We start from the raw sequence: 25,673 nt of genomic DNA on the forward strand, positions 1-25,673 counted from the left end.
GGAGCTGGCGCCTCCCGAGGGCACGCACGCGGCCGCACGCAGCCTCGCGCACGCGCGGCGCCGCTTACGCGCGGCACGCCCCCACTCCTTCCAGCATTCCCCCGTGGCGCCTCCCCGCCGCCCGCTCGCGGCAACGTGATGACGTCGTCACCGCGCCCCGTTTCCCCTCCCGGCCTGCGCCGCAACGTCCGCGCCGGGCCCCGCCCCCCGCCATAAAAGCGGCGGCGGGCGGCGGGCGCCATTGTGCTGCGGAGCAGGCCGCGGCGGGTGGCAGTTTGTGGTTCTGCGACGCCGCGCCCCGGACCTCTCTCGCCGACTTTCTCTCTCTTCTCTCCTTCCTTCCCTTTCTCTTTCTTCTCCTCTCCCTCCCTTTCCCCGCTCCGCCGCGGACATGCCGCGCGTCTACATCGGCCGCCTGAGCTACCACGTCCGCGAGAAGGACATCCAGCGCTTCTTCAGCGGCTATGGCCGCCTGCTCGAGGTCGACCTCAAAAATGGGTGAGCGTCGTCCCGGAGCCCTGAAAGCCGATGTCGGCGCCTGGCGCTTCTCCCTACCCCCTTTGCCCCCCCGGCCCTGCCGTCGCCGGGCCCGGGCTGGGCCGCCCCCGCCGCCCTCCTTTGCTTTCCGCGCCCCATGTTGTCGGCCGCTCCCGCCCGCGCTGCCGCGTGGCGCCCGGCTCAAGATGGCGGCGGCGCGGGGGGGAGCGGGGGCGCTGCGGCGGGGCCGGCGCCCATTGTCCCGGCCCGGCTCTGCCGCCCCGGCAGCCGCGGGCGGGCGGGTCGGTCTCGGCGGGCCCTGACGAGGCCTTTCCCTTTTCCCTCTCAGTTACGGCTTCGTGGAGTTCGAGGACTCCCGCGATGCCGACGATGCCGTTTACGAGCTGAACGGCAAGGACCTGTGCGGGGAGCGCGTCATCGTGGAGCACGCCCGCGGCCCGCGCCGCGACAGGGACGGCTACAGCTACAGTAGTCGCAGTGAGTACGGCCCCGCCGTGCCGCGCGGTCGGGAAGCTGCTGCGGGCGGGAGGCGCAGGAGGCTGGGGGAGGTCGGCTCTTGGCAGGGAGGTGGAGCGCAGGGGGCCGAGTCCCGGGGGGCCGGGGTGGGGGGGGGGGGTGGCTGTCTCTGCGGGCAGGGCAGGAGGGGATGCCCGGTGCAGCGCTCGGAGCGAGCTGCCTGCTGGCAGAGCGCTTGCAGGGGCGGTTTTGCCCGGCGCCGGCGCTGCACTTGGGTATCTCCTACAAAAACACACCGAATAACGTGTAGAGGGTAAAGGAGAAGCGATTCTGGCTGCGGAACCGTAGCCCGGAGAAGGGTCTCTAGGTAGTGTTGCGCGGTGTGCTCTGCTAACTCCAGGGCCCCGGCGTTCTGGGGGGCGTTTAGCTGGAACTGTGGTGTTGCATCACTGATGCTAGCAAGTAAATAACCGTCGTGTCCTCGGGGCAGGGGCGCTGGGCTGTGACCTTTCCCAGCTGCAGCCATAGGAGGGGCAGGGGGGGGGGGGGGGGGGGGGGAGGGTTTCAGGCAGCGATGTGTTTTTAACCGAACGAATGTGGGGGAGGTTGTGAACGTCTCTTGTGCTCAGCTGCCTTTGTAACTCTTAACGACTTGAGCTGAGCTCTTAGAACTGAGCTGGCACTAGTGCTGTAATGACAAGTACTGAAGTTTGCCTCTCAGTAGTCTCTAGCAGCTTGGGGGGGGGGGGGGGGGGGGGGGAAGGGGGAAAGGGGAAGAGGGGGGAGGGGGGGGGTGGTGGTGGGGGGCTGTGCTTTAGGGTAAATATATTTAGGAATGAAGGAGAGGAAAGAGGAAAGAGAGAGAAAGAGAATCAGAATGTTTTGTTTGTTTGAAAATTGTTGCATGTTCGATTTCAAACCTTTTTAACAAGTCCTTGATGTTTCAATTTAAAAGTGACCAGTGGGGCTGAGGCTGTGTCCACTGAGGCTAAGATGACTGCCTTTCCTGATTGGCCATGGCTTTTCCATACATTGTGTGACCCTTGCCCTATGACCCTTTGGCTGACCTTACCGGAAGCCATGACGACAGCAGCCTTTTGCCATTAGACGCAGGGTGATGGTGAGGATCCCAAGGGTTAGACCCAAAACTGGTTAAACTGAACTAGGGGACTGTTAACCTTGGCGTGTGTTGTGGCCAGACCACCACCCAAAGCCTCATGCTGTGATGTAAGTACTTAGTGTAAACGAACCTAGCGTTGAACCGTGCTTTGTAACCACAAACCGACTGTAGAGAGTGATGCATGTGCTCAGTTAAGGTTGATCTTTTTCTTTACACTGTTCTGTAAAGTGAAAAAAAAAAAATACAACAAACAAAAAAAACCTTAAGCCCAGTTGGAGAGGAAAACAAAGCAAAACAAACAACAAAAAGCTTTGATGAAAATTGGAGAGAGAGAAAAAAAAAAGGAACGAAAAAAAAGGAGAGAAAAAAAGTTAACAACAAAAAAGTTAACAACAAAAAAGTTAACAACAAAAAAAATTAACAACAAAAAAATTAAGAGCAAAAAGGAGAGAGAAGAACAAAAAGTAACAAGGAGCAGTCACTCTTCTAACAGATCTCAGGAAAACAACAAACCACAGGCTTGGAGGATGGTTTATTGGGGATGATTTCTTGATTCTCAGCCTGTTTTCTTGGTGACCAAGTTTGGTTTTTTTTGCCATTCATTGTGGCAAAAAAAAAAAAACCCCAAAACCAATTTGCAAAGAGTTTTTGTTTGGAGGCTTAGAGCACCCAAAAAAAACACCAAAAAAACCAAACCAACAACCAAACCAAACAGCAATAAAAGAATAGTCCTTACTCCAGTAAAGTAGTAACTGTTTCTTTTTTGTGAACTAACTTTTTCTCGGTCTGCCCTGGTGGCTTGCAGGCCAGCTAACTTTGTTTCTTTGCACCATCAAGGTGGGGGAGGTGGAGGCTATAGCAGCCGGAGGCAGTCTGGACGAGATAAATACGGCCCCCCCGTCCGTACAGAGCACAGGCTGATTGTTGAGAACCTGTCCAGTCGCTGTAGTTGGCAGGATTTGAAAGTAGGTATTGCTCTGCTGCTCCCTGGCCTTGCTCAGGGGCATGCTTGCTGGCACAGAATCCCCCAGTTAACCGGGATGGGAAAGGCCTCGGAGAGTCAGTGAGGTTGGAGGAGACCTCAGAGATCGGCGAGTCCAACCTGGCACCCAACACCTCCTTGAGTCCAACCTATTCCCTATCACCCAGCACCTCTTCCTCAAGTCCAACCTATCCCCTGGCACCCAGCACCTCCTCCTCAAGTCCAACCTATTCCCTATCACCCAACACCTCCTCCTCGAGTCCAACCTATTCCCTGGCACCCAACACCTCCTCCTCAAGTCCAACCTATTCCCTGGCACCCAACACCTCCTCCTCAATTCCAACCTATTCCCTGGCACCCAACACCTCCTCCTCAAGTCTAACCTATTCCCTGGCACCCAACACCTCCTCCTCAAGTCCAACCTATTCCCTGGCACCCAACACCTCCTCCTCAAGTCCAACCTATTCCCTGGCACCCAACACCTCCTCCTCAAGTCCAACCTATTCCCTATCCCTCAGCACCTCCTCCTCAAGTCCAACCTATTCCCTATCACCCAGCACCTCCTCCTCAAGTCCAACCTATTCCCTATCACCCAGCACCTCCTCCTCAAGTCCAACCTATTCCCTATCACCCAACACCTCCTCCTCGAGTCCAACCTATTCCCTGGCACCCAGCACCTCTTCCTCGAGTCCAACCTATTCCCTGGCACCCAACACCTCCTCCTCAATTCCAACCTATTCCCTGGCACCCAGCACCTCCTCCTCAAGTCCAACCTATTCCCTATCACCCAGCACCTCCTCCTCAAGTCCAACCTATTCCCTATCACCCAACACCTCCTCCTCAAGTCTAACCTATTCCCTATCACCCAAGACCTCCTCCTCGAGTCCAACCTATTCCCTATCCCCCAACACCTCCTCCTCGAGTCCAACCTATTCCCTATCCCCCAACACCTCCTCCTCGAGTCCAACCTATCTGAAGGGGGCCTACAGGAAGGCTGGGGAAGGACTTCTCAGGATCTCAGGCAGTGATAGGACTAGGGGGAATGGAATGAAGCTGGAGGTGGGGAGCTTCAGGCTGGAGGTGAGGAGGAAGTTCTTCCCCATGAGAGTGGTGAAGCCCTGGAATGGGTTGTCCAGGGAGGTGGTTGGGGCCCTGTCCCTGGAGGTGTTTAAGGCCAGGCTGGCTGAGGCTCTGGCCAGGCTGATCTAGTGTGGGGTGTCCCTGCCCATGGCAGGGGGGTTGGAACTAGATGATCCTTGGGGTGCCTTCCAACCCTGAATGATCCTATGATACTATGAAGTCCGACCTATTCCCTGGCACGCAACACCTCCTCCTCAAGTCCAACCTATTCCCTGGCACCCAACACCTCCTCCTCAAGTCCAACCTATTCCCTGGCACCCAACACCTCCTCCTCAAGTCCGACCTATTCCCTGGCACCCAACACCTCCTCCTCAAGTCCAACCTATTCCCTGGCACCCAACACCTCCTTCTCAAGTCCAACCTATTCCCTATCCCCCAACACCTCAAGTTCAAGCTGTTCCCTATGACCCAACCCCTCCTGACAGGTAAACCATGGCTCCCAAGTGCCACATCCAATCCCCTCTTGAACACCTCCAGGGATGGTATCATGGTATCAGTATCACTAAGGTTGGAAGAGACCTCAAAGATTGAGTCCAGCCTGTCATACCACAGAACTCATGAGTAGACCGTGGCTCCAAGTGCCACATCAAGTCCCCTCTTGAATCCCTCCAGGGATGGGGACTCCACCACCTGCCTGGCCAGTGCATCCCAAGGGCCAGTCTCTCTTGATGGGAAGAATTTCTTCCTCATATCCAGCCCAAACCTCCCTTGGCACACCTTGAGACTGTGTCCTCTTGTTCTGGTGCTAGCTGCCTGGCAGAAGAGCCCAACCCCCACCTGGCTCCAACCTCCCTTCAGGGAGTTGCAGAGAGCAAGAAGGTCTCCCCTGAGCCTCCTCTTCTCCAGGCTAGGCACCCCCAGCTCCCTCAGCCTCTCCTCACAGGGCTGTGCCCCAGACCCCTCCCCAGCTTTGTTGCCCTTCTCTGGACACCTTCCAGCAGCTCAACCTCTTTCCTAACCTGAGGAGCCCAGAGCTGGACACAGGACTGCAGGTGTGGCCTGAGCAGTGCTGAGCACAGGGCAGGATGAGCTCCCTGCTCCTGCTGGCCACACAGATCAAGTCCAACCTGTCACCCAGCACCATCTAATCAACTAAACCAGGGCACCAAGTGCCTCATCCAGGCTGTGTTTAAACACCTCCAGGGATGGGGACTCCACCACCTCCCTGGGCAGCACATCCCAATGGCCAATCTCTCTGGGAAGAATTTTTTCCTCAAATCCAGCTCAAACCTCCCCCAGTGCTGCTTGAGTCTGTGTCCTCTTGTTCTGTCACTGCTTGCTTGGGAGAAGAGAACAATTCCCATCTGGCTATAAGCTCCCTTTAGGTAGTTGTAGAGAGCAGCAAGGTCTCCCCAGAGCCTTCTGACTGAGGGTGTGGAGTAAGGAGTTTCCCTGGGTTGTTCTTCACTAAGTTGTTTTTCACTGTGTTGTTCTTTCTGTTAGAAAAGAGAGGTTTTTAGCCATTTAAAACACTTTATGTCATAGCTGCTGGTAAAGCCTTGAGATCAGATAAAGTTGCAGCTGCAGGACACAGGGGCCAAAATATTCACACACTAAGAACCACAGAACTGTCAGGGCTGGAAGGGACCACAAGGATCATCCAGCCCCAACCCCCCTGCCATGGGCAGGGACACCTCACACCACAGCAGGTTGCTCACAGCCACCTCTAGCCTGGCTGCAAACACCTCCAGGATGAGGCTTCCACCACCTCCCTGGGCAACCTCTGCCAGTCTCTGACCACCTTCATAGGGAAGTTGGCAGGAGACATCAACAAGAGACTGTAATGCTGCTGGAAGGTCAGAAAGTGACAGAAGAGACCAAGAAGTGAAAGGACTTTATCCAATGAAATGACTCCATGCATGGGTAACCATCTCCCAGAACTGTAATGAACCTGCATCACTTAAGTGAACAGAAAGCACACAGAGACCACTCCTGGGTATGCAGGCTGGAAGGGCAGAAGTAATACCCTGGAGAAGAGGAGGCTCAGGGGAGACCTCATTGCTGTCTACAACTCCCTGAAGGGAGGCTGTAGCCAGGTGGGGGTTGGGCTCTTCTCCCAGGCAGCCAGCACCAGAACAAGAGGACACAGTCTCAAGCTGTGCCAGGGGAGGTTCAGGTGGAGGTGAGGAAGAAATTCTTCCCAGAAGGAGAGATTGGCCCTGGAGATGTGCTGCCCAGGGAGGTGGTGGAGTCCCCATCCCTGGAAGTGTTCAGGCAGAGCCTGGCTGAGGCCCTTGGTGCCATGGTTTGGTTGATCAGATGGTGCTGGGGGAGAGCTTGGACTGGATGATCTCTGAGGCCCTTTCCAGCCTGGTTAACTATTCTCTTGGGGTGCATGAGTGCACTTGCTGCTCCCTGTGCTTGCCTGGACCTGTCTGAAGCTCTTGCAGGGCTCCTGCCTGGGGGGTGGTGCGCTAACGCTGTGTCTCCTGCCCGAAGGATTTCATGAGGCAGGCTGGGGAGGTGACCTATGCGGACGCTCACAAGGAGCGCACCAACGAGGGCGTGATCGAGTTCCGCTCCTACTCGGACATGAAGCGCGCCCTGGACAAGCTGGACGGCACCGAGATCAACGGCAGGAAGATCCGGCTGGTGGAGGACAAGCCCCGCTCCAGCCACCGCCGCTCCTACTCGGGCAGCAGGTCCAGGTAACCGCCTGGGGAGCTGTGACCTCAGTCTGCACTTGCAGCCCAGAAAGCCAACCAGAGCCTGGGCTGCAGCAGGAGAAGTGTGGCCAGCAGGGCAAGGGAGGGGATTCTCCCCCTCTGCTCAGCTCTGGGGAGACCCCACCTGGAGTACTGCCTCCAGCTCTGGAGCCCCTATGACAAGAGGGATGTGGAGGGGCTGGAAGGTGTCCAGAGCAGGGCCAGGAGGATGAGCAGAGGGCTGGAGCACCTCTCCTGTGAGGACAGACTGAAGGAGTTGGGGCTGTTCAGTCTGGAGAAGAGAAGGCTCCCAGGTGACCTCATTGTGGCCTTCCAGGATCTGAAGGGGGCTCCAGGAAGGCTGGGGAGGGACTGCTCAGGATCTCAGGCAGTGCTAGGACTAGGGGGAATGGAATGAAGCTGGAGGTGGGGAGATTGAGGCTGGAGGTGAGGAGGAAGTTCTTCCCCATGAGAGTGGTGAAGCCCTGGAATGGGTTGTGCAGGGAGGTGGTCGAGGCCCTGTCCCTGGAGGTGTTTAAGGCCAGGCTGGAGGAGGCTGTGGCCAGGCTGATCTAGTGTGGGGTGTCCCTGCTCATGGCAGGGGGTTGGAACTGGCTGATCCTTGTGGTCCCTTCCAACCCTGACTGATACTATGATACTATGACCTCCAGAGATCATCCACTCCGAGCCCCCTGCCAGAGCAGGGCACACAGAGCACAGCCAGCTGGGGCTTTAAAGCCTCCAGACTCCACAGCCTCTCTGGGCTGCCTGCTCCAGGCCTCCAGTAGCCTCACACCAAAGAAGTTTCTCCTCAGGTTGAGGTGGAACCTCCTGGGTTGCAGTTTGTGTCCATTGTTCCTTGTCCTGTCCCAGGACGCCAGCAAAAAGAGACCCTTTGCTTGACAGCCTTCAGATACTGTTAACCCTTGACCAGATCTCCTCACAGCCTGGTCTCCTCCAGACTAACCAGCCCCAGGGCTCTCAGCCTTTCCTGCTCAAACAGATGTTCAGTCCCTTCATCCTCACAGCCTCCCCTGGACACTCCAGTCTGTCCCTGGTCCCTCTTCAACTGGGGTGCCCAAAACCGGACACAGTACTCCAGCTGTGGTCTCACCAGGGCAGAGTAGAGCAGAAGGAGAACCTCCTTTGACCTGCTGGGGAGATGTCAGTTTCTGCATTGAGGCTGAGACTGAGAATGGCCGGGGGCTGCCTCTCCCCGGGGCTGGGGCTGCCTCTCCCCGTGGCTGGGGCTGCAGGAACAGAATGATGCAGAGCAGCCAGGCTGAGAGTTTCTGCTGTGTGAGACCCCAGGTGTTGAATCCAGGTGGACGTGTCTGTGTGTGTTCACGGGGCCAGACTTGCTCTGCAGAAGTTGTGCAGCAGCTCTGAGCTGGTACAGCAGGGCAGAGCAGCCAGAGGAGTGACCCCCTGCACCTGCCCTGTTCCCAGGTCCCGCTCCAGGAGACGATCTAGGAGCAGGAGTCGCAGGAGTCGCAGCAGCCGCAGCAGGTCCCGGAGCATCTCCAAAAGCAGGTCCAGGTAAGCCATGCCTGGGGTGCTGGCAGGGCAGGGAGTGGGCATTCAAAGTGCTGCCAGGCCCCTGCACTTGGCAGGTCAGGAGGAGTAAAAGCTGCTTTGGTGTTTTTCTCCCCTCTCCTCAGGTCCAAATCCAGGTCCCGAAGCAAAGACCGCTCCCGCTCCCGCTCGAAAAGCAGGAAGTCCAGGTCCAAGAGCAAGTCCAAAGCCAAGTCTGACCGGGGCTCACGCTCCCACAGCAGGTCCAAGGAGAAGTCGGAGAAGTCTCGCTCCAGATCCAGGTCCAGGTCCAGGTCTCCCAAAGAGAACGGTAAAGGAGACGCCAAGTCCAAGTCGCGGTCGCGGAGCCGGTCTCGCTCCGCTTCCCCCCAGCAGCAGCCCTCCGCCAAGGCTCGCTCCGAGTCGCCGCCCAAGAGAGCCGCCTCCCGCTCCCGCTCCAGATCCCGCTCGAAGTCCCGCTCCAGATCGAGATCCAGCTCGAGGGATTAAGGGCAGGGCTCCGCTCCTGCTCCCTGGCACACCCTCAGGGGACGCTCTCCTCCCCCTCAGGCCGTTAGTGTTATGTTAGTACTTCCGGAGTGGGGCTTTCCTTTCGCTCTTGCAGGAGGCCGTGGCCTAAGAACTTGAGCCGCGAGGCTTCAGAGGGCTTCTTGGCTATCCCAGGATGGGATGGGATGGGATGGGTGGTACCCAGCAGGGACAAGGGGAAACAAAACAAGACAACCCAGCACCAGATCCCTCTTTTTGTAGCGATCCAGCTCAAGGGTTTTGGTTTTCTAGCGTTTCTGCAGGAGTTTAACTTATCTACTCTGAAGTGCAAAGTGGTTTTTATATGAAAAATAAAACTGAATCTAAAGAGGCTTCCATCTGGGCTTTATTGGGGGGGGGTGGGGGAGGGCTGGGGGAGGGGCTTGGGGGCTTGCTGTTGTTTTTCCCCTGTTTTGTTTTTAATGGGTTTTAGGATTGTGGCTGTCATCAGCTGGTTAGAATTAGCCTTGCTGGGCAGCTCAGGTGATTCTCTTCTCTTGATTAGGAGCAGGCTGCAAACTACATCAATAGGTAAGGGGCAGGAAGGTTTCTTTCTAGACCAGCAATAAATTGTGGAGTGGAGGCAGGAGTTGGATCTAGCCAAAAAGAACATTTCCCCTTCCCCTTCCCTTCCCCCATACTGGGACTGTATTAAAGGTACTCTGGGACCTCTCTCCTACAGTATTGATCCAAACTCCTCCTCCCTTTCAGACTTGAAAGGATGGAAGCTCTCTGACTTTGCTTTGCTTGGATCTCAAGGTGGCACTGCCAGGCTCTGGGCTGTGCTCTGAGTCACTGCTCTCTCCTTTGTCAGCCTCCAAACACCTATGGGACATAGGAAAACCTAGGGAAAGAAAACCTCTCTGACTCTCCCCTCCTTCTGTTAACCTCTTGCTTCAGACTGGGAGAACTAAAACCCTTCTGGTGTGTAAGTCTGAACCTTACTGGCCAATGGAATCTTGGAGCTAGAGTTCTGGTCTTAACAACAACCACAACCACCAACCAACAAAGGCTTTGCTAAACCACAGTTGCCAAGTCACTTCTTGTGGGCTAGCACTCAGCACCCCTCCTCCCCCACCCCCAAACTCCCCTTTCTAGCTGGAACTGATTTTTGTAACATGCCATAGCAAGCATTAGAACTGCCTTGTACTCTTTCTACCATGTGTAGTTGGACTTGTATACAATTAAACTGGTGACTCAAACTGGTGTGGTTCTTGCACTGCAGTGGCCTTCAACTTCCGCTGGGGAGATCATTCCTGGCCTGCTCCAGCTGCTTAGCTCCAGGGAGAGACTTGGAGAGCTCTGCCAATGCACTTCCTGTGCTGGGCAGCTGGGCCCCAGCGCTACACAGCTCTAGATGCAGCTCAGACCTGGCTTGCAGCAGCTCTAGATGCAGCTTTAGGCTCAGTGCTCAGCAGCTCTAAACACAGCTCTAGGTGCAGCTCAGACCCAGCTTGCAGCAGCTTTAGGCCCAGAGCTCAGCAGCTCTAAACACAGCTCTAGATGCAGCTCAGACCTGCCTTGCAGCAGCTTTAGGCCCAGTGCTCAGCAGCTCTAAAAACAGCTCTAGATGAAGCTCAGACCCAGCTTGCAGCAGCTCTAGGCCTGGCTCATAGCAGCTCTAGATGCAGCTCTAGTCCCAGCATGCAGCAGCTCTGACCCAGCTCTAGATGCAGCTCTAGTCCCAGCATGCAGCAGCTCTAGGCCTGGCTCATAGCAGCTCTAGATGCAGCTCTAGTCCCAGCATGCAGCAGCTCTGACCCAGCTCTAGATGCAGCTCTAGTCCCAGCATGCAGCAGCTCTGACCCAGCTCTAGATGCAGCTCTAGTCTCAGCATGCAGCAGCTCTGACCCAGCTCTAGATGCAGCTCTAGTCCCAGCTTGCAGCAGCTCTAGGCCTGGCTCATAGCAGCTCTAGATGCAGCTCTAGTCCCAGCATGCAGCAGCTCTGACCCAGCTCTAGATGCAGCTCTAGTCCCAGCATACAGCAGCTCTGACCCAGCTCTAGATGCAGCTCTAGTCCCAGCATGCAGCAGCTCTGACCCAGCTCTAGATGCAGCTCTAGTCCCAGCTTGCAGCAGCTCTAGGCCTGGCTCATTGCAGCTCTAGATGCAGCTCTAGGCCCATCTCACAGAAGCTCAGACCCAGCTTTAGATGCAGCTCTAGGCCCAGTGTGCAGCAGCTCTAGGCGTGACTCATAGCAGCGTGATGATCTTTGAGGTCTCTTCCAACCTTAGTGATACTGATTAACAGCTCTAGGCCCAGCATGCAGCAGCTCAGACCCAGCTCTAGATGCAGCTCTAGGCCTAGCTTGCAGCAGCTCAGACCCAGCTCTAGATGCAGCTCTAGGTCTAGCTTGCAGCAGCTCAGACCCAGCTCTTGGTCCAGCTCTCAGCAGCTCAGACCCAGCTCTAGATGCAGCTGTAGGCCATCTCACAGAAGCTCAGACCCAGCTCTAGATGCAGCTCTAGGCCTAGCTTGCAGCAGCTCAGACCCAGCTCTCCGTCCAGCTCTCAGCAGCTCAGACCCAGCTCTAGGTGCAGCTCTAGGCCTAGCTTGCAGCAGCTCAGACCCAGCTCTAGATGCAGCTCTAGTCTCAGCATGCAGCAGCTCTGACCCAGCTCTAGATGCAGCTCTAGTCCCAGCTTGCAGCAGCTCTAGGCCTGGCTCATAGCAGCTCTAGATGCAGCTCTAGTCCCAGCATGCAGCAGCTCTGACCCAGCTCTAGATGCAGCTCTAGTCCCAGCATGCAGCAGCTCTGACCCAGCTCTAGATGCAGCTCTAGTCCCAGCATGCAGCAGCTCTGACCCAGCTCTAGATGCAGCTCTAGTCCCAGCTTGCAGCAGCTCTAGGCCTGGCTCATTGCAGCTCTAGATGCAGCTCTAGGCCCATCTCACAGAAGCTCAGACCCAGCTTTAGATGCAGCTCTAGGCCCAGTGTGCAGCAGCTCTAGGCGTGACTCATAGCAGCGTGATGATCTTTGAGGTCTCTTCCAACCTTAGTGATACTGATTAACAGCTCTAGGCCCAGCATGCAGCAGCTCAGACCCAGCTCTAGATGCAGCTCTAGGCCTAGCTTGCAGCAGCTCAGACCCAGCTCTTGGTCCAGCTCTCAGCAGCTCAGACCCAGCTCTAGATGCACCTGTAGGCCATCTCACAGAAGCTCAGACCCAGCTCTAGATGCAGCTCTAGGCCTAGCTTGCAGCAGCTCAGACCCAGCTCTCCGTCCAGCTCTCAGCAGCTCAGACCCAGCTCTAGGTGCAGCTCTAGGCCTAGCTTGCAGCAGCTCAGACCCAGCTCTAGATGCAGCTCTAGGCCTGGCTTACAGCAGCTCAGACCCAGCTCTCGGTCCAGCTCTCAGCAGCTCAGACCCAGCTCTAGGTACAGCTCTAGGCCTAGCTTGCAGCAGCTCAGACCCAGCTTGCAGCAGCTCTAGGCCTGGCTCATAGCAGCTCTAGATGCAGCTCTCAGTCCAGCTCTCAGCAGCTCAGACCCAGCTCTCGGTCCAGCTCTCAGCAGCTCAGACCCAGCTCTCGGTCCAGCTCTCAGCAGCTCTAGATGCAGCTCTAGACCCCGCTCTAGGCCCCAGCTGTAGCCTCTGCTCTAGACCCAGCTCTCAGCAGCCAAGCACTGCCTGTCCCAGTGCATTGTCGGCGCGGCGCGGCTGGCTGCAGGCAGCAGCTGAGGGAGGGCTGCCTCTGTCCAGGTCAGGCACAAGCAGCACTGGAGGGCAGCTGGGTGCCAGCTGGGTGCCAGCTGGGCTTTGCTGGCAGTGCTTTGTGACCTGAGCAGCTGAGAATCAGTTCTCCATCTCTTGCCTGATCACCCTGGGAAGGCCTCAGCTGCTGCCTGCTGCTCACAGGTGGCTGTGCTGCAGCGAGAGGGGAGCCCAGGGGGAGTGTATTGCCCAGGCTCTCAATGGCACCTGCAGGGAGGTGAGGGCCTGGCTCTGGCTGCCAGGGGCTAGGGCAGCATTGCTGTTGCATTGCCAGCTCCATGCTGGTGCAGCTGCAAGCCAAGCTTCCCTGGGATTGTTTGTGCAGCCTTGGGAGAGAGGCCTGGTGAGGAGGGACTGGGGGTGCTGGTTGGCAACTGGCTGGCCAGGAGCCAGCAGGGTGCCCAGGGGGCATAGAAGGCCAGTGGCATCTTGGCCTGGATCAGGAGCAGTGTGGCCAGCAGGAGCAGGGATGGAGTTCTGCCCCGTGCTGGGCACTGGGGAGGCTTCACCTCCAGCACTGTGCAGCTCTGGGCCCTCCCTGCAAGAGAGATCTTGAGGTGCTGGAGCAGGTCCAGAGGAGAGCAACAAGAGTGGGGAGGGGGCTGGAGGGGAAGTCTGATGAGGAGAGGCTGAGGGAGCTGGGGGTGTTCAGCCTGGAGAAGAAGAGGCTCAGGGGGGACCTTATCACTCTCCACAGTTACCCAAAGGGAAGCTGTAGTGAGGTGGGGGATGGGCTCTGTTCCCAGGCAACTTGTGACAAGAGGAGAGGGCAGGAAGCTGTGCCAGGGGAAGCTTAGGTTGGATGCTAGGAAGCACTTCCACAGGGAAAGGGAATCAGACACTGGGATGGATTGCCCAGGCAGGTCACAGAGTCACTACCCCTGGAGGAGTTTAAGAGAAGATTGGATGTGGCACTTAGTGCCATGGGCTGGAGGAGGGGGTGGGGTTGGGTCATAGGCTGGGCAGGGGGAGGTGGTGGGGTTGGGTCATAGGCTGGGCTGGAGGAGGGGGTGGGGTTGGGTCATAGGCTGGGCTGGAGGAGGTGGTGGGGTTGGGTCATAGGCTGGGCTGGAGGAGGTGGTGGGGTTGGGTCATAGGCTGGGCTGGAGGAGGTGGTGGGGTTGGGTCATAGGCTGGGCTGGAGGAGGTGGTGGGGTTGGGTCATAGGCTGGGCTGGAGGAGGTGGTGGGGTTGGGTCAAAGGCTGGGCTGGAGGAGGTGGTGGGGTTGGGTCAAAGGCTGGGCAGGATGAGCTGAGAGCTCTGTTCCAGCTTCAGTGATTCTGTGAGCTCTGGCATCGCTAAATCTGCACTTCTGCAGAGGGCATTCAGTGCTAACACTGCAGCCTCTGCCCCTGCAGTGAGCTGATGGATTCCTGCCCTGCAGTGAGCTGATGGATTCCCTGCCCTGCAGTGAGCTGATGGATTCCTGCCCTGCAGTGAGCTGATGGATTCCCTGCCCTGCAGTGAGCTGATGGATTCCTGCCCTGCAGTGAGCTGATGGATTCCCTGCCTGTGCAGTGAGCTGATGGATTCCTGCCCTGCAGTGAGCTGATGGATTCCCTGCCCTGCAGTGAGCTGATGGATTCCCTGCCCTGCAGTGAGCTGATGGATTCCCTGCCCTGCAGTGAGCTGATGGATTCCTGCCCTGCAGTGAGCTGATGGATTCCCTGCCCTGCAGTGAGCTGATGGATTCCTGCCCTGCAGTGAGCTGATGGATTCCTGCCCTGCAGTGAGCTGATGGATTCCCTGCCCTGCAGTGAGCTGATGGATTCCTGCCCTGCAGTGAGCTGATGGATTCCTGCCCTGCAGTGAGCTAACTGATTCCCTGCCCTGCAGTGAGCTGATGGATTCCCTGCCCTGCAGTGAGCTGATGGATTCCTGCCCTGCAGTGAGCTGATGGATTCCCTGCCCTGCAGTGAGCTGATGGATTCCTGCCCTGCAGTGAGCTGATGGATTCCCAGCTCTGCAGTGAGCTGATGGATTCCCTGCCCTGCAGTGAGCTGATGGATTCCCTGCCCCTGCAGTGAGCTGATGGATTCCCTGCCCTGCAGTGAGCTGATGGATTCCTGCCCTGCAGTGAGCTGATGGATTCCTGCCCTGCAGTGAGCTAACTGATTCCCTGCCCTGCAGTGAGCTGATGGATTCCCTGCCCTGCAGTGAGCTGATGGATTCCCTGCCCTGCAGTGAGCTGATGGATTCCTGCCCTGCAGTGAGCTGATGGATTCCCTGCCCTGCAGTGAGCTGATGGATTCCTGCCCTGCAGTGAGCTGATGGATTCCTGCCCTGCAGTGAGCTGATGGATTCCCTGCCCTGCAGTGAGCTGATGGATTCCTGCCCTGCAGTGAGCTGATGGATTCCTGCCCTGCAGTGAGCTAACTGATTCCCTGCCCTGCAGTGAGCTGATGGATTCCTGCCCTGCAGTGAGCTGATGGATTCCCTGCCCTGCAGTGAGCTGATGGATTCCTGCCCTGCAGTGAGCTGATGGATTCCCTGCCCTGCAGTGAGCTGATGGATTCCTGCCCTGCAGTGAGCTGATGGATTCCCAGCTCTGCAGTGAGCTGATGGATTCCCTGCCCTGCAGTGAGCTGATGGATTCCCTGCCCCTGCAGTGAGCTGATGGATTCCCTGCCCTGCAGTGAGCTGATGGATTCCCTGCCTCTGCAGTGAGCTGATGGATTCCCTGCCCTGCAGTGAGCTGATGGATTCCCTGCCTCTGCATTGAGCTGATGGATTCCCTGCCCTGCAGTGAGCTGATGGATTCCTGCCCTGCAGTGAGCTGATGGATTCACTGCTCTGCAGTGAGCTGATGGATTCCCTGCCCCTGCAGTGAGCTGATGGATTCCCTGCTCTGCAGTGAGCTGATGGATTCCCTGCCCTGCAGTGAGCTGATGGATTCCCTGCTCTGTAGTGAGCTGATGGATTCCCTGCCCCTGCAGTGAGCTGATGGATTCCCTGCCCCTGCAGTGAGCTGATGGATTCCCTGACCTGCAGTGAGCTGATGGATTCCCTGCCCCTGCAGTGAGCTGATGGATTCCTGCCCTGCAGTGAGCTGATGGATTCCCTGCTCTGCAGTGAGCTGATGGATTCCCTGCCCTGCAGTGAGCTGATGGATTCCCTGCCCTGCAGTGAGCTGATGGATTCCCTGCCCTGCAGTGAGCTGATGGATTCCTGCCCTGCAGTGAGCTGATGGATTCCCTGCCCTGCAGTGAGCTGATGGATTCCTGCCCTGCAGTGAGCTAACTGATTCCCTGCCCTGCAGTGAGCTGATGGATTCCCTGCCCTGCAGTGAGCTGATGGATTCCCTGCCTCTGCAGTGAGCTGATGGATTCCTGCCCTGCAGTGAGCTGATGGATTCCCTGCCTCTGCAGTGAGCTGATGGATTCCCTGCCCCTGCAGTGAGCTGATGGATTCCCTGCCCTGCAGTGAGCTGATGGATTCCTGCCCTGCAGTGAGCTAACTGATTCCCTGCCCTGCAGTGAGCTGATGGATTCCCTGCCCTGCAGTGAGCTGATGGATTCCCTGCCCTGCAGTGAGCTGATGGATTCCCTGCCCCTGCAGTGAGCTGATGGATTCCCTGCCTCTGCAGTGAGCTGATGGATTCCCTGCCTGTGCAGTGAGCTGATGGATTCCCTGCCCTGCAGTGAGCTGATGGATTCCTGCCCTGCAGTGAGCTAACTGATTCCCTGCCCTGCAGTGAGCTGATGGATTCCCTGCCCTGCAGTGAGCTGATGGATTCCCTGCCCTGCAGTGAGCTGATGGATTCCCTGCCCTGCAGTGAGCTGATGGATTCACTGCCCTGCAGTGAGCTGATGGATTCCCTGCCCTGCAGTGAGCTGATGGATTCCCTGCCCTGCAGTGAGCTGATGGATTCCCTGCCCTGCAGTGAGCTGATGGATTCCTGCCCTGCAGTGAGCTGATGGATTCCCTGCCCCTGCAGTGAGCTGATGGATTCCCTGCCTCTGCAGTGAGCTGATGGATTCCCTGCCCCTGCAGTGAGCTGATGGATTCCCTGCCCTGCAGTGAGCTGATGGATTCCTGCCCTGCAGTGAGCTAACGGATTCCCTGCCCTGCAGTGAGCTGATGGATTCCCTGCCCTGCAGTGAGCTGATGGATTCCCTGCCTGTGCAGTGAGCTGATGGATTCCCTGCCCTGCAGTGAGCTGATGGATTCCCTGCCTGTGCAGTGAGCTGATGGATTCCCTGCCCCTGCAGTGAGCTGATGGATTCCTGCCCTGCAGTGAGCTGATGGATTCCCTTCCTCTGGTTGATCTGTGTGAAGGAATCCCTTGTTGTCACAGCTGGAGCTGATGTTGAGCTGTATCCCAGCACCATGCCCAGGCCAATGGGATGCAGTGCTGCTGCTCACTGCAGCTGATGCCTTTCCTGCCCTGGATTGCACAGGCAGGGGAGCACTGGGGCTTGCACAGAGCTTGGACTCTGCAAGAAGAGGTTGGCGCAGCTCTGCAGCCCTAAGCTGTGCTTGTGGAGCCTTTTGCCTGCCCTGCCCTCTGCACACCCAGGCTCCAGCCCTCCTTGGCTGTGCTGGTGCAGGAAGCTGAGGCTGATTGGGCTGGAGAAGGCTGAGAGCAGATTTTGTCTGTCTGTAAACATCTGCAGGGTGGTGCCAAGCAGCAGGGGCCAGGCTCTGCTCAGTGCTGTCCTGGGACAGGACAAGGAGCAGGGGACACAAACTGCAGCCCAGCAGGTGAAACCTCAGCATGAGAGAAACTTCTGTGGTGTGAGGCTGCTGGAGGCCTGGAGCAGGCTGCCCAGAGAGGCTGTGGAGTCTCTGGAGGCTTTCCAGCCCCACCTGGCTGTGCTGTGTGTGCCCTGCCCTGGGTGGTGCTGCTCTGGCAGGGGGCTTGGTGTGGATGATCTCTGGAGCTCCCTTCCCACCCCCCATTCTATGAGCATAGGTCAGAGTTCCTCTTTGCTGAGCTTCCATGAGGGCTTCAGCAGAAAGCCTCACCCTCAAAACAAGGGTGGAGGCCAGCAGAAGGACCTCCTGTGCCTGTGGTGATAAGAAGTTAAGAACCAGGGGGCTGGCACTTGCTTGGAGGTGTAGCAGCTTGTCCTAAACCACTGCCAGCAGGAGAATGCCTTGCCCCTTAGAGTAGCAATTAGCACCCCAGCCTTGCCTGGCAATTAAGGCTGAGCTTGGAAGGGTGCTGGGCCAGCTCATTTCAACTCCAATGTTGCCTAGGAAGGTTGGAGCAGATAATCATAGTATCCTAGTATCATAGAATCAGTCAGGGTTGGAAGGGACCACAAGGATCATCCAGTTCCAACTCCCCTGCCATGGGCAGGGACACCCCACACTAGATCAGCCTGGCCAGAGCCTCATCCAGCCTGGCCTTAAACACCTCCAAGGACAGGGCCCCAACCACCTCCCTGCACAACCCATTCCAGGGCTTCACCACTCTCATGGGGAAGAACTTCCTTCTCCCCTCCAGCCTCAATCTCCCCACCTCCAGCTTCATTCCATCCCCCTAGTCCTAGCACTGCCTGAGATCCTGAGCAGTCCCTCCCCAGCCTTCCTGGAGCCCCCTGCAGATCCTGGAAGGCCACAATGAGGTCACCTGGGAGCCTTCTCTTCTCCAGACTGAACAGCCCCAACTCCTTCAGTCTGTCCTCACAGCAGAGCAGCTCCAGCCCTCTGCTCCTCCTCCTGGCCCTGCTCTGGACACCTTCCAGCCCCTCCAGATCCCTCTTGTCATAGGGGCTCCAGAGCTGGAGGCAGTACTCCAGGTGGGGTCTGCCCAGAGCTGAGCAGAGGGGGAGAATCACCTCCCTTGCCCTGCTGGCCACACTTCTCCTGCTGCAGCCCAGGCTCTGGTTGGCTTTCTGGGCTGCAAGTGCACACTGAGAGCTCCTGGTGAGCTTCTCCTCCCCCAGCACCCCTAAGGCTCTCTCCTCAGGGCTGCTTTCCAGCCAGTCCCTGCCCAGCCTGGATTTGTGCCTGGGATTGCCTGGACCCAGCTGCAGGACCCTGCCCTTGGTCTTGCTGAACCTCCTGAGGTTGGCTTGTGCCCAGCTCTCCAGCCTGTCCAGGTCCCTCTGGATGGATCCCTTCCCTCCAGCCTCTCCAGGTCCCTCTGGCTGGATCCCTTTCCCTCCAGCCTCTCCAGGTCCCTCTGGCTGGATCCCTTCCCTCCAGCCTCTCCAGGTCCCTCTGGCTGGATCCCTTTCCCTCCAGCCTCTCCAGGTCCCTCTGGCTGGATCCCTTTCCTCCAGCCTCTCCAGGTCCCTCTGGCTGGATCCCTTTCCCTCCAGCCTCTCCAGGTCCCTCTGGCTGGATCCCTTCCCTCCAGCCTCTCCAGGTCCCTCTGGCTGGATCCCTTTCCCTCCAGCCTCTCCAGGTCCCTCTGGCTGGATCCCTTTCCCTCCAGCCTCTCCAGGTCCCTCTGGCTGGATCCCTTCCCTCCAGCCTCTCCAGGTCCCTCTGGCTGGATCCCTTTCCCTCCAGCCTCTCCAGGTCCCCCTGGCTGGATCCCTTCCCTCCAGCCTCTCCAGGTCCCTCTGGCTGGATCCCTTTCCCTCCAGCCTGTCCAGGTCCCTCTGGATGGATCCCTTCCCTCCAGCTGTCTGCTGCACCACACAGCTTGGTGTCATCAGCAAACCTGCTGAGGCTGCACTCAATGCCACTGTCCTTGGGGTCCCTTCCAGCCTGGCCCTGTCTGATGTGTGCAGAAGGCTGGGTTTGGTAGCTATGCTCCTGGCTTTCTGCAGTCAGGTTGTTATGACAATAGTTTGGTTGTTGCTCACAGGGAAGGCCTACATTGGACTCAACCAACTTGCCTTTAAACACCAGAGCTGTGTTTTTCTGGTGCTGGAGCTGCTTTTGGCTGCTCTGCAAAGTGGGACAGCCCTCTGCTGTGCAAAGCAAACAGCAGTGCCTCACAGCCCTCTGGATTTGCTTCCTCTGCAAAGCCAGAAGGATTTCAGTAGGGCCAGACACTGAGCCAGTGCAGCTCAGTGCAAGGCTTGCAGTGACTCAGGAACACACCAACAGCCTGAGAGAGTTGGGGTTGTGCAGGCTGGAGAGGAGAAGGCTCCCAGGAGACCTTCTGGTGGCCTTCCAGGAGCTGCAGGGGGCTGCAAGAGAGCTGGGGAGGGACTTTGGAGGGGGTCAGGGAGGGATAGGGGTCTGGGACAGCTCTGAGAGGGGCAGGAATCAGGCCTGGGACAGGGAGCCAGCAATGGGCACTGGCAGCCCAGAAGGCTCAGCTCAGCTGCCAGTGCCCATTGCCAGAGGTGGAGGGAGAGGATCCTGCCCCTCTGCTCTGGGGTGTCAGGGAGGGATAGGACTGGGGGGGATGGAGCAGCACTAGAAGTGGGGAGATTGAGCTTGGCTGTGAGGAAGAAGTTGTTGCCCAGGAGGGTGGTGAGAGCCTGGCACAGGCTGCCCAGGGAGGTGGTGGAAGCCTCCTGCCTGGAGGTGTTTGCAGCCAGGCTGGAGGTGGCTGTGAGCAACCTGCTGTGGTGTGAGGTGTCCCTGCCCATGGCAGGGGGTTGGGACTGGCTGAGCCTTGAGCTCCCTTCCAGCCCTGGCAGCTCTGTGATTCTAAACCCCCAGCATGGTCATCCCTGCAGCTCCAGCAGCACCACAGCTGTGCAGAGGTGGCAGCCTTGCTCCAATGCATCTGTGCAGCCCCAGGTGTGTCCAGAGAAGGGCAACAAAGCTGGAGAGGGGTCTGGGGCACAGCCCTGTGAGGAGAGGCTGAGGGAGCTGGGGTTGCTTAGCCTGGAGAAGAGGAGGCTCAGGGGAGACCTTCTTGCTCTCTGCAACTCCCTGCAGGGAGGTTGGAGCCAGGTGGGGGTTGGGCTCTTCTCCCAGGCAGCCAGCAGCAGAACAAGAGGACACAGTCTCAAGCTGTGCCAGGGGAAGTTTAGGCTGGAGGTGAGGAAGAAATTCTTCATAGAGAGAGTGATTGCCCATTGGGATGTGCTGCCCAGGGAGGTGGTGGAGTCACCAGCACTGGAGGTGTTCAGGAGGAGACTTGATGGGGTGCTTGGTGCCATGGGTTAGTTGATCAGGAGGTGTTGGATGATAGGTTGGACTTGATGATCTTGAAGGTCTCTTCTGGTCTATTCTATTCTATTCTATTCTATTCTATTCTATTCTATTCTATTCTATTCTATTCTATTCTATTCTATTCTATTCCATTCCATTCCATTCCATTCCATTCCATTCCATTCCATTCTCTTCCAGAGCTCCCTGGGAGCTTGGCTTAGCCAAAGCTCACAGATTCCACCAAGGCCCTGCCTGCTGGCTGCCCTCTGCAGCTGGAACCTCTGCTTTGCTCTGCCCTGCAGCAGTGGCAAGAGCCCAGGGCAAAACCATCTCCATCTGGAACCCAACCCTGGAGCCATCTTCTCAGGGATATGCTTTGGGACAGGGCAGCTGGCTTATTTTTTTTTCTGGCTTGGGTATAACCAATCCAAAGCTGTTCCTAAGAAGCCCAAAGAGAAGTTGACTTCTGAGCATAAGTGGAGTGCAGGAGTGGCTGAAAACCTTCATGCCCTGCAGCAGGTGGTGAGGCAGCAACCAGCAGCACATCTGAAAAGGCAGAAGTGAGAGTCTGGGGCTGCCTTTGGAGGCTGCTCTCACTCTTTCCCTGTATTTAGAAGAGCAGACTCCCTCTCCCTTGGGGTTCAACAGAAATGCAACTTCTGTCCTCACCTAGAAGGTGATTTGAAAACCTGCTGGGAGAGGCTCCAGAGGAGGCCACAGAGATGCTCAGAGGGCTGCAGAACCTCCCCTGTGAGAGGCTGGGAGAGTTGGGGCTGCTCAGCATGGAGAAGAGAAGGCTGCAGGGAGACCTCAGAGCAGCCTTGCAGGACCTGAAGGGCTCCAGGAGAGCTGGGGAGGGACTCTGGCCAAGGGCTGGGAGGGACAGGCTGAGGAACAATGGCTTTGAGCTGGGAGAGGAGAGACTGAGAGTGGAGAGGAGGAAGAAATTGTTGGCAGTGAGGCTGGGGAGAGCCTGGCCCAGGCTGCCCAGGGAGGCTGTGGCTGCCTCCTACCTGGAGGTGTTCAGGACCAGGCTGGATGAAGCCTTGAGCAGCCTGTGCTGGTGGGAGGGGTCCCTGCCCATGGCAGGGGGCTGGAGCTGGATGAGCTTTAAGGTCCTTTCCACCTCGACTCATGGAAGCAAAGTGCTCTGAAGTAGCTCATAAAGTACCCTTCCAGCTTGTCCTGTGTGGAGAAAAACCTGCTCACCATACCTTCATGCAGGTGATGGTGGTGGCAACTGCCTGCTGAAGTCATCTGGGTGGGTTTTGGGCAGCTGGCAGGTAGAAACTAGTGGTGGAAAATGCTTCTGGCATGGAATTCCTCCATAAACCTTTGAGGAACCTTGGGGGAACCTTGGAACTTCAGAGGAGAGCTGTAGGCTGGTGGAGCACTTGGTTTGGAAGGCATCCCAGAATCTCAGCATGGCTAGGGCTTGGAAGGGACCTCTGCAGAGCCTTAGAACTCCAGAGGAGAGCTGTAGGCTGGTGGAGCACTTGGTTTGGAAGCTATCCCAGAATCTCAGCATGGTTAGGATTGGAAGGGACTTCTGGATAGCCTTAGAACTCCAGAGGAGAGCTGTAGGCTGGTGGAGCACTTGGTTTGAAATGCATTACAGAATCTCAGCATGGTCAGGATTGGAAGGGACCTCTGGAGAGCCTTAGAACTCCAGAGGAGAGCTGTAGGCTGGTGGAGCACTTGGTTTGGAAGGCATCCCAGAATCTCAGCATGGTTAGGATTGGAAGTGACCTCTGGAGAGCCTTAGAACTCCAGAGGAGAGCTGTAGGCTGGTGGAGCACTTGGTTTGGAAGGCATCCCAGAATCTCAGCATGGTTAGGATTGGAAGTGACCTCTGGAGAGCCTTAGAACTCCAGAGGAGAGCTGTAGGTTGGTGGAGCACTTGGTTTGGAAGCTATCCCAGAATCCCAGCATGGTTAGGATTGGAAGTGACCTCTGGAAGTTGAGGCCTTGAGCAATCTGCTGTAGTGGGAGGTGTCTCTGCCAATGCCAGGGGGGTTGGAATTCGATGATCTTCAAGGTCCCTTCCAACCCAACCCACTCCATGAGTCCCTCCTGTGAATCAGATGACTGTGATGAACCTGGTGGCTGGATGTGCTCCTACAGAAGAAGGAATTGCCCAGAGCAGCTGATGGGAGCTGTGCCACTGCAGAGGCAATGGCAACAAGCAGCTGCTGCAGGCTTTGGGGTGAGCTTCACAACACCTCCCACTAATGCTCAAGTTCTGGCCATGATTCTGGGTCACTCTCTGACTCCAGGACCACATCCTCTGCCTCGTGTTCACAGGAAGTGACTTCTGCAGGTGACCTACTCTGACTGAGAGCACCTCAAGTGCTCTTCCTAAGGAACACCTGCCTGTATCATAGTATCACAGTATCAGTCAGGGTTGGAAGGGACCACAAGGATCATCCAGTTCCAACTCCCCTGCCATGGGCAGGGACACCCCACACTAGATCAGCCTGGCCAGAGCCTCATCCAGCCTGCTCTTAAACACCCCCAGGGACAGGGCCCCAACCACCTCCCTGCACAACCCATTCCAGGGCTTCACCACTCTCATGGGGAAGAACTTCCTTCTCCCCTCCAGCCTGAATCTCCCCACCTCCAGCTTCATTCCATCCCCCCTAGTCCTAGCACTGCCTGAGATCCTGAGCAGTCCCTCCCCAGCCTTCCTGGAGCCCCCTTCAGATCCTGGAAGGCCACAATGAGGTCACCTGGGAGCCTTCTCTTCTGCAGACTGAACAGCCCCAACTCCTTCAGTCTGTCCTCACAGCAGAGCAGCTCCAGCCCTCTGCTCATCCTCCTGGCCCTTCTCTGGACACCTTCCAGCCCCTCCAGATCCCTCTTGCCATAGGGGCTCCAGAGCTGGAGGCAGTACTCCAGGTGGGGTCTCCCCAGAGCTGAGCAGAGAGGGAGAATCACCTCCCTTGCCCTGCTGGCCACATTTCTCCTGCTGCAGCCCAGGCTCTGGTTGGCTTTCTGGGCTGCAAGTGCACACTGAGAGCTCCTGCTGAGCTTCTTGTCCACCAGCACCCCCAAGGCTCTCTCCTCAGGGCTGCTTTCCAGCCAGTCCCTGCCCAGCCTGCATTTGTGCCTGGGATTGCCTCCAGCCAGCTGCAGGACCCTGCCCTTGGTCTTGTTGAACCTCCTGAGGTTGGCTTGTGCCCAGCTCTGCAGCCTGTCCAGGTCCCTCTGGCTGGATCCCTTCCCTCCAGCCTCTCCAGGTCCCTCTGGCTGGATCCCTTCCCTCCAGCCTCTCCAGGTCCCTCTGGCTGGATCCCTTTCCTCCAGCTGTCTGCTGCACCACACAGCTTGGTGTCATCAGCAAACCTGCTGAGGGTGCACTCAATGCCACTGTCCATGGCACCCACAAAGATGTTGAACAAGACAGGTCCCAGGACTGAGTCCTCGACCTGTATTCAGCTGGAAAACAGGAGCTTAGGTCTTGCTCCAGTGCTTTGCCTTTGGGATGTCACAAAGATGTCACAGAAGGGTAGGAAGGAAGCTCCTGAGAACACTGAGACACAGCCCCCTGCAAAGCAGGGCACACAGAACACAGCCAGGTGGGGCTTAAAAGCCTCCAGAGAAGGAGACCCCACAACCTCTCTGGGCAGCCTCCTCCAGGCCTGCAGCAGCCTCACACCAGAGAAGTTTCTCCTCATGTTGAGGTGGAATTACCTGAGGTTATGTCCATTGCCCCTCGTGGTGTCAGTGCAAAGAGCCTGGCTCCCTCCTGCTGACAGCCACCCTTGAGAGATATATATGGGCATTGATCAGATCCCCTCTCAGCCTTCTCTTCTCCAGACTGAACAGCCCCAGGGCTCTCAGCCTTTCCCTGTAAGAGAGATGCTCTAGTCCCTTCATCATCCTCACAGCACTCCATTGAACTCTCAAGCAGTGCCCTGTCCCTCTTGAATCTGGGCAGCCCACAACTGGACACAGCATTCCAAGTGGGCTCTGACCAGGGCAGAGTAGAGGGGGAGAACCTGCCTTGACCTGCAGGCCTGCTAGGCAAAGAGTAAAGCTTCTCCTAGAAATGGCCAAGTGCCAAAAGCTTTGCCCTGTGTGGTGTCTGTGCTCCTTGCTCTGCCCAGTGCTAGCTGCCAGCACCCCTGCTCAGCACCAGCTTGAGAGGAAAACAAGAGCTGGGATATCTCTCCCCGTTGTGCCCTTCAACTCTGAGCTGTTGGGTTTAGAGAACAAGGTCTGCAGCCCCAGAGCTTCCCCAGGTCCATGGGAGCTGTGTTTTAGCTGGAATAGCCTCTGTGAGCCTCTGCAGGGAGCAGCAGTGCACTGCATGGGTGCTGTACACACAGAACTAAAGGAGAGCTTCACAAAAGTCCATTCCTTGAAGCCACAGCATCCTGGCATCCCTTGGGGTGGAAGGGACCTTAAGGATCATCCAGTCCCAGCCCTCTGTTCCTCTGCATCAGCTTGAGAGGAAAGCAGCCCAGCCTGAGTTTCCCCTGGGCACAGGGGCATGGCAGGGGTGCTGCACAGCTAAGCTGGAGGGCAAAGGGGGGGTGCAGGAGCTGCCCTGGGCTGGCATCTCCTGCAGTGCTCAGCTCTGGCACAAGTGTGTGGAGTGAGTGCTGCCAGGAGAAAGCATTGTGAGAGTCTCTCCCCTGAGCTCCTCTGGCTCAGCCTCCTGACAGGCAGAAGTTGCTCCTCTGGGAGTGTGATCCCCCACTTGGCATCATCTGTGGCACCTACATGCTGCTGACAACCCAGAGCAGAGCTGCTTTGTAGCTCTGCCCATGGAAAAGCCTCCCAGAGGCTGTGAAACTGAGGCACAGAGCTACAGGGAGTGCCCAGGGGGGGCTGCAGATGCCAGGTTGGGCTTCCCAGAACCCTGGCATGGCTTGGGTTGGAAGGGAGCTGAAAGCTCAGCCAGCTCCAGCCCCCTGCCATGGGCAGGGACCCCTCCCACCAGCACAGGCTGCTCAAGGCCTCATCCAGCCTGGTCCTGAACACCTCCAGGCAGGAGGTAGCCACAGCCTCCCTGGGCAGCCTGGGCCAGGCT

At 57.4% G+C, this 25,673-nt stretch overlaps 1 protein-coding gene across 1 annotated transcript; it reads left to right on the forward strand.

Moving 5' to 3' along the window:
* The first annotated feature begins 259 nt into the window (after nt 1–259).
* LOC137459656 (serine/arginine-rich splicing factor 6) lies at nt 260–10,107 on the forward strand. Its single transcript, XM_068170449.1, has 6 exons — nt 260–498; nt 827–975; nt 2,912–3,039; nt 6,636–6,844; nt 8,291–8,380; nt 8,503–10,107. Exons 1-6 carry the CDS (start codon nt 392–394, stop codon nt 8,864–8,866), a joined length of 1,047 nt encoding a protein of 348 aa, XP_068026550.1. The 5' UTR covers nt 260–391; the 3' UTR covers nt 8,867–10,107.
* The last annotated feature ends 15,566 nt before the right edge of the window (nt 10,108–25,673 follow it).

Source organism: Melanerpes formicivorus, unplaced genomic scaffold (assembly GCF_026170545.1).
Source record: "Melanerpes formicivorus ecotype bairdi unplaced genomic scaffold, bMelFor1.0.p_v2 SCAF_387, whole genome shotgun sequence".
NCBI classification, from domain to species: domain Eukaryota; kingdom Metazoa; phylum Chordata; class Aves; order Piciformes; family Picidae; genus Melanerpes; species Melanerpes formicivorus.

Bases quoted from the DNA above. Each gene is read 5' to 3' on its own strand.
- LOC137459656 (XM_068170449.1), top strand. From the start codon at position 392: ATGCCGCGCGTCTACATCGGCCGCCTGAGCTACCACGTCCGCGAGAAG. The intron at 499-826 runs GTGAGCGTCGTC...TTTCCCTCTCAG, and splicing joins GAGGTCGACCTCAAAAATGG to TTACGGCTTCGTGGAGTTCG. The intron at 3,040-6,635 runs GTAGGTATTGCT...TCCTGCCCGAAG, and splicing joins GTAGTTGGCAGGATTTGAAA to GATTTCATGAGGCAGGCTGG.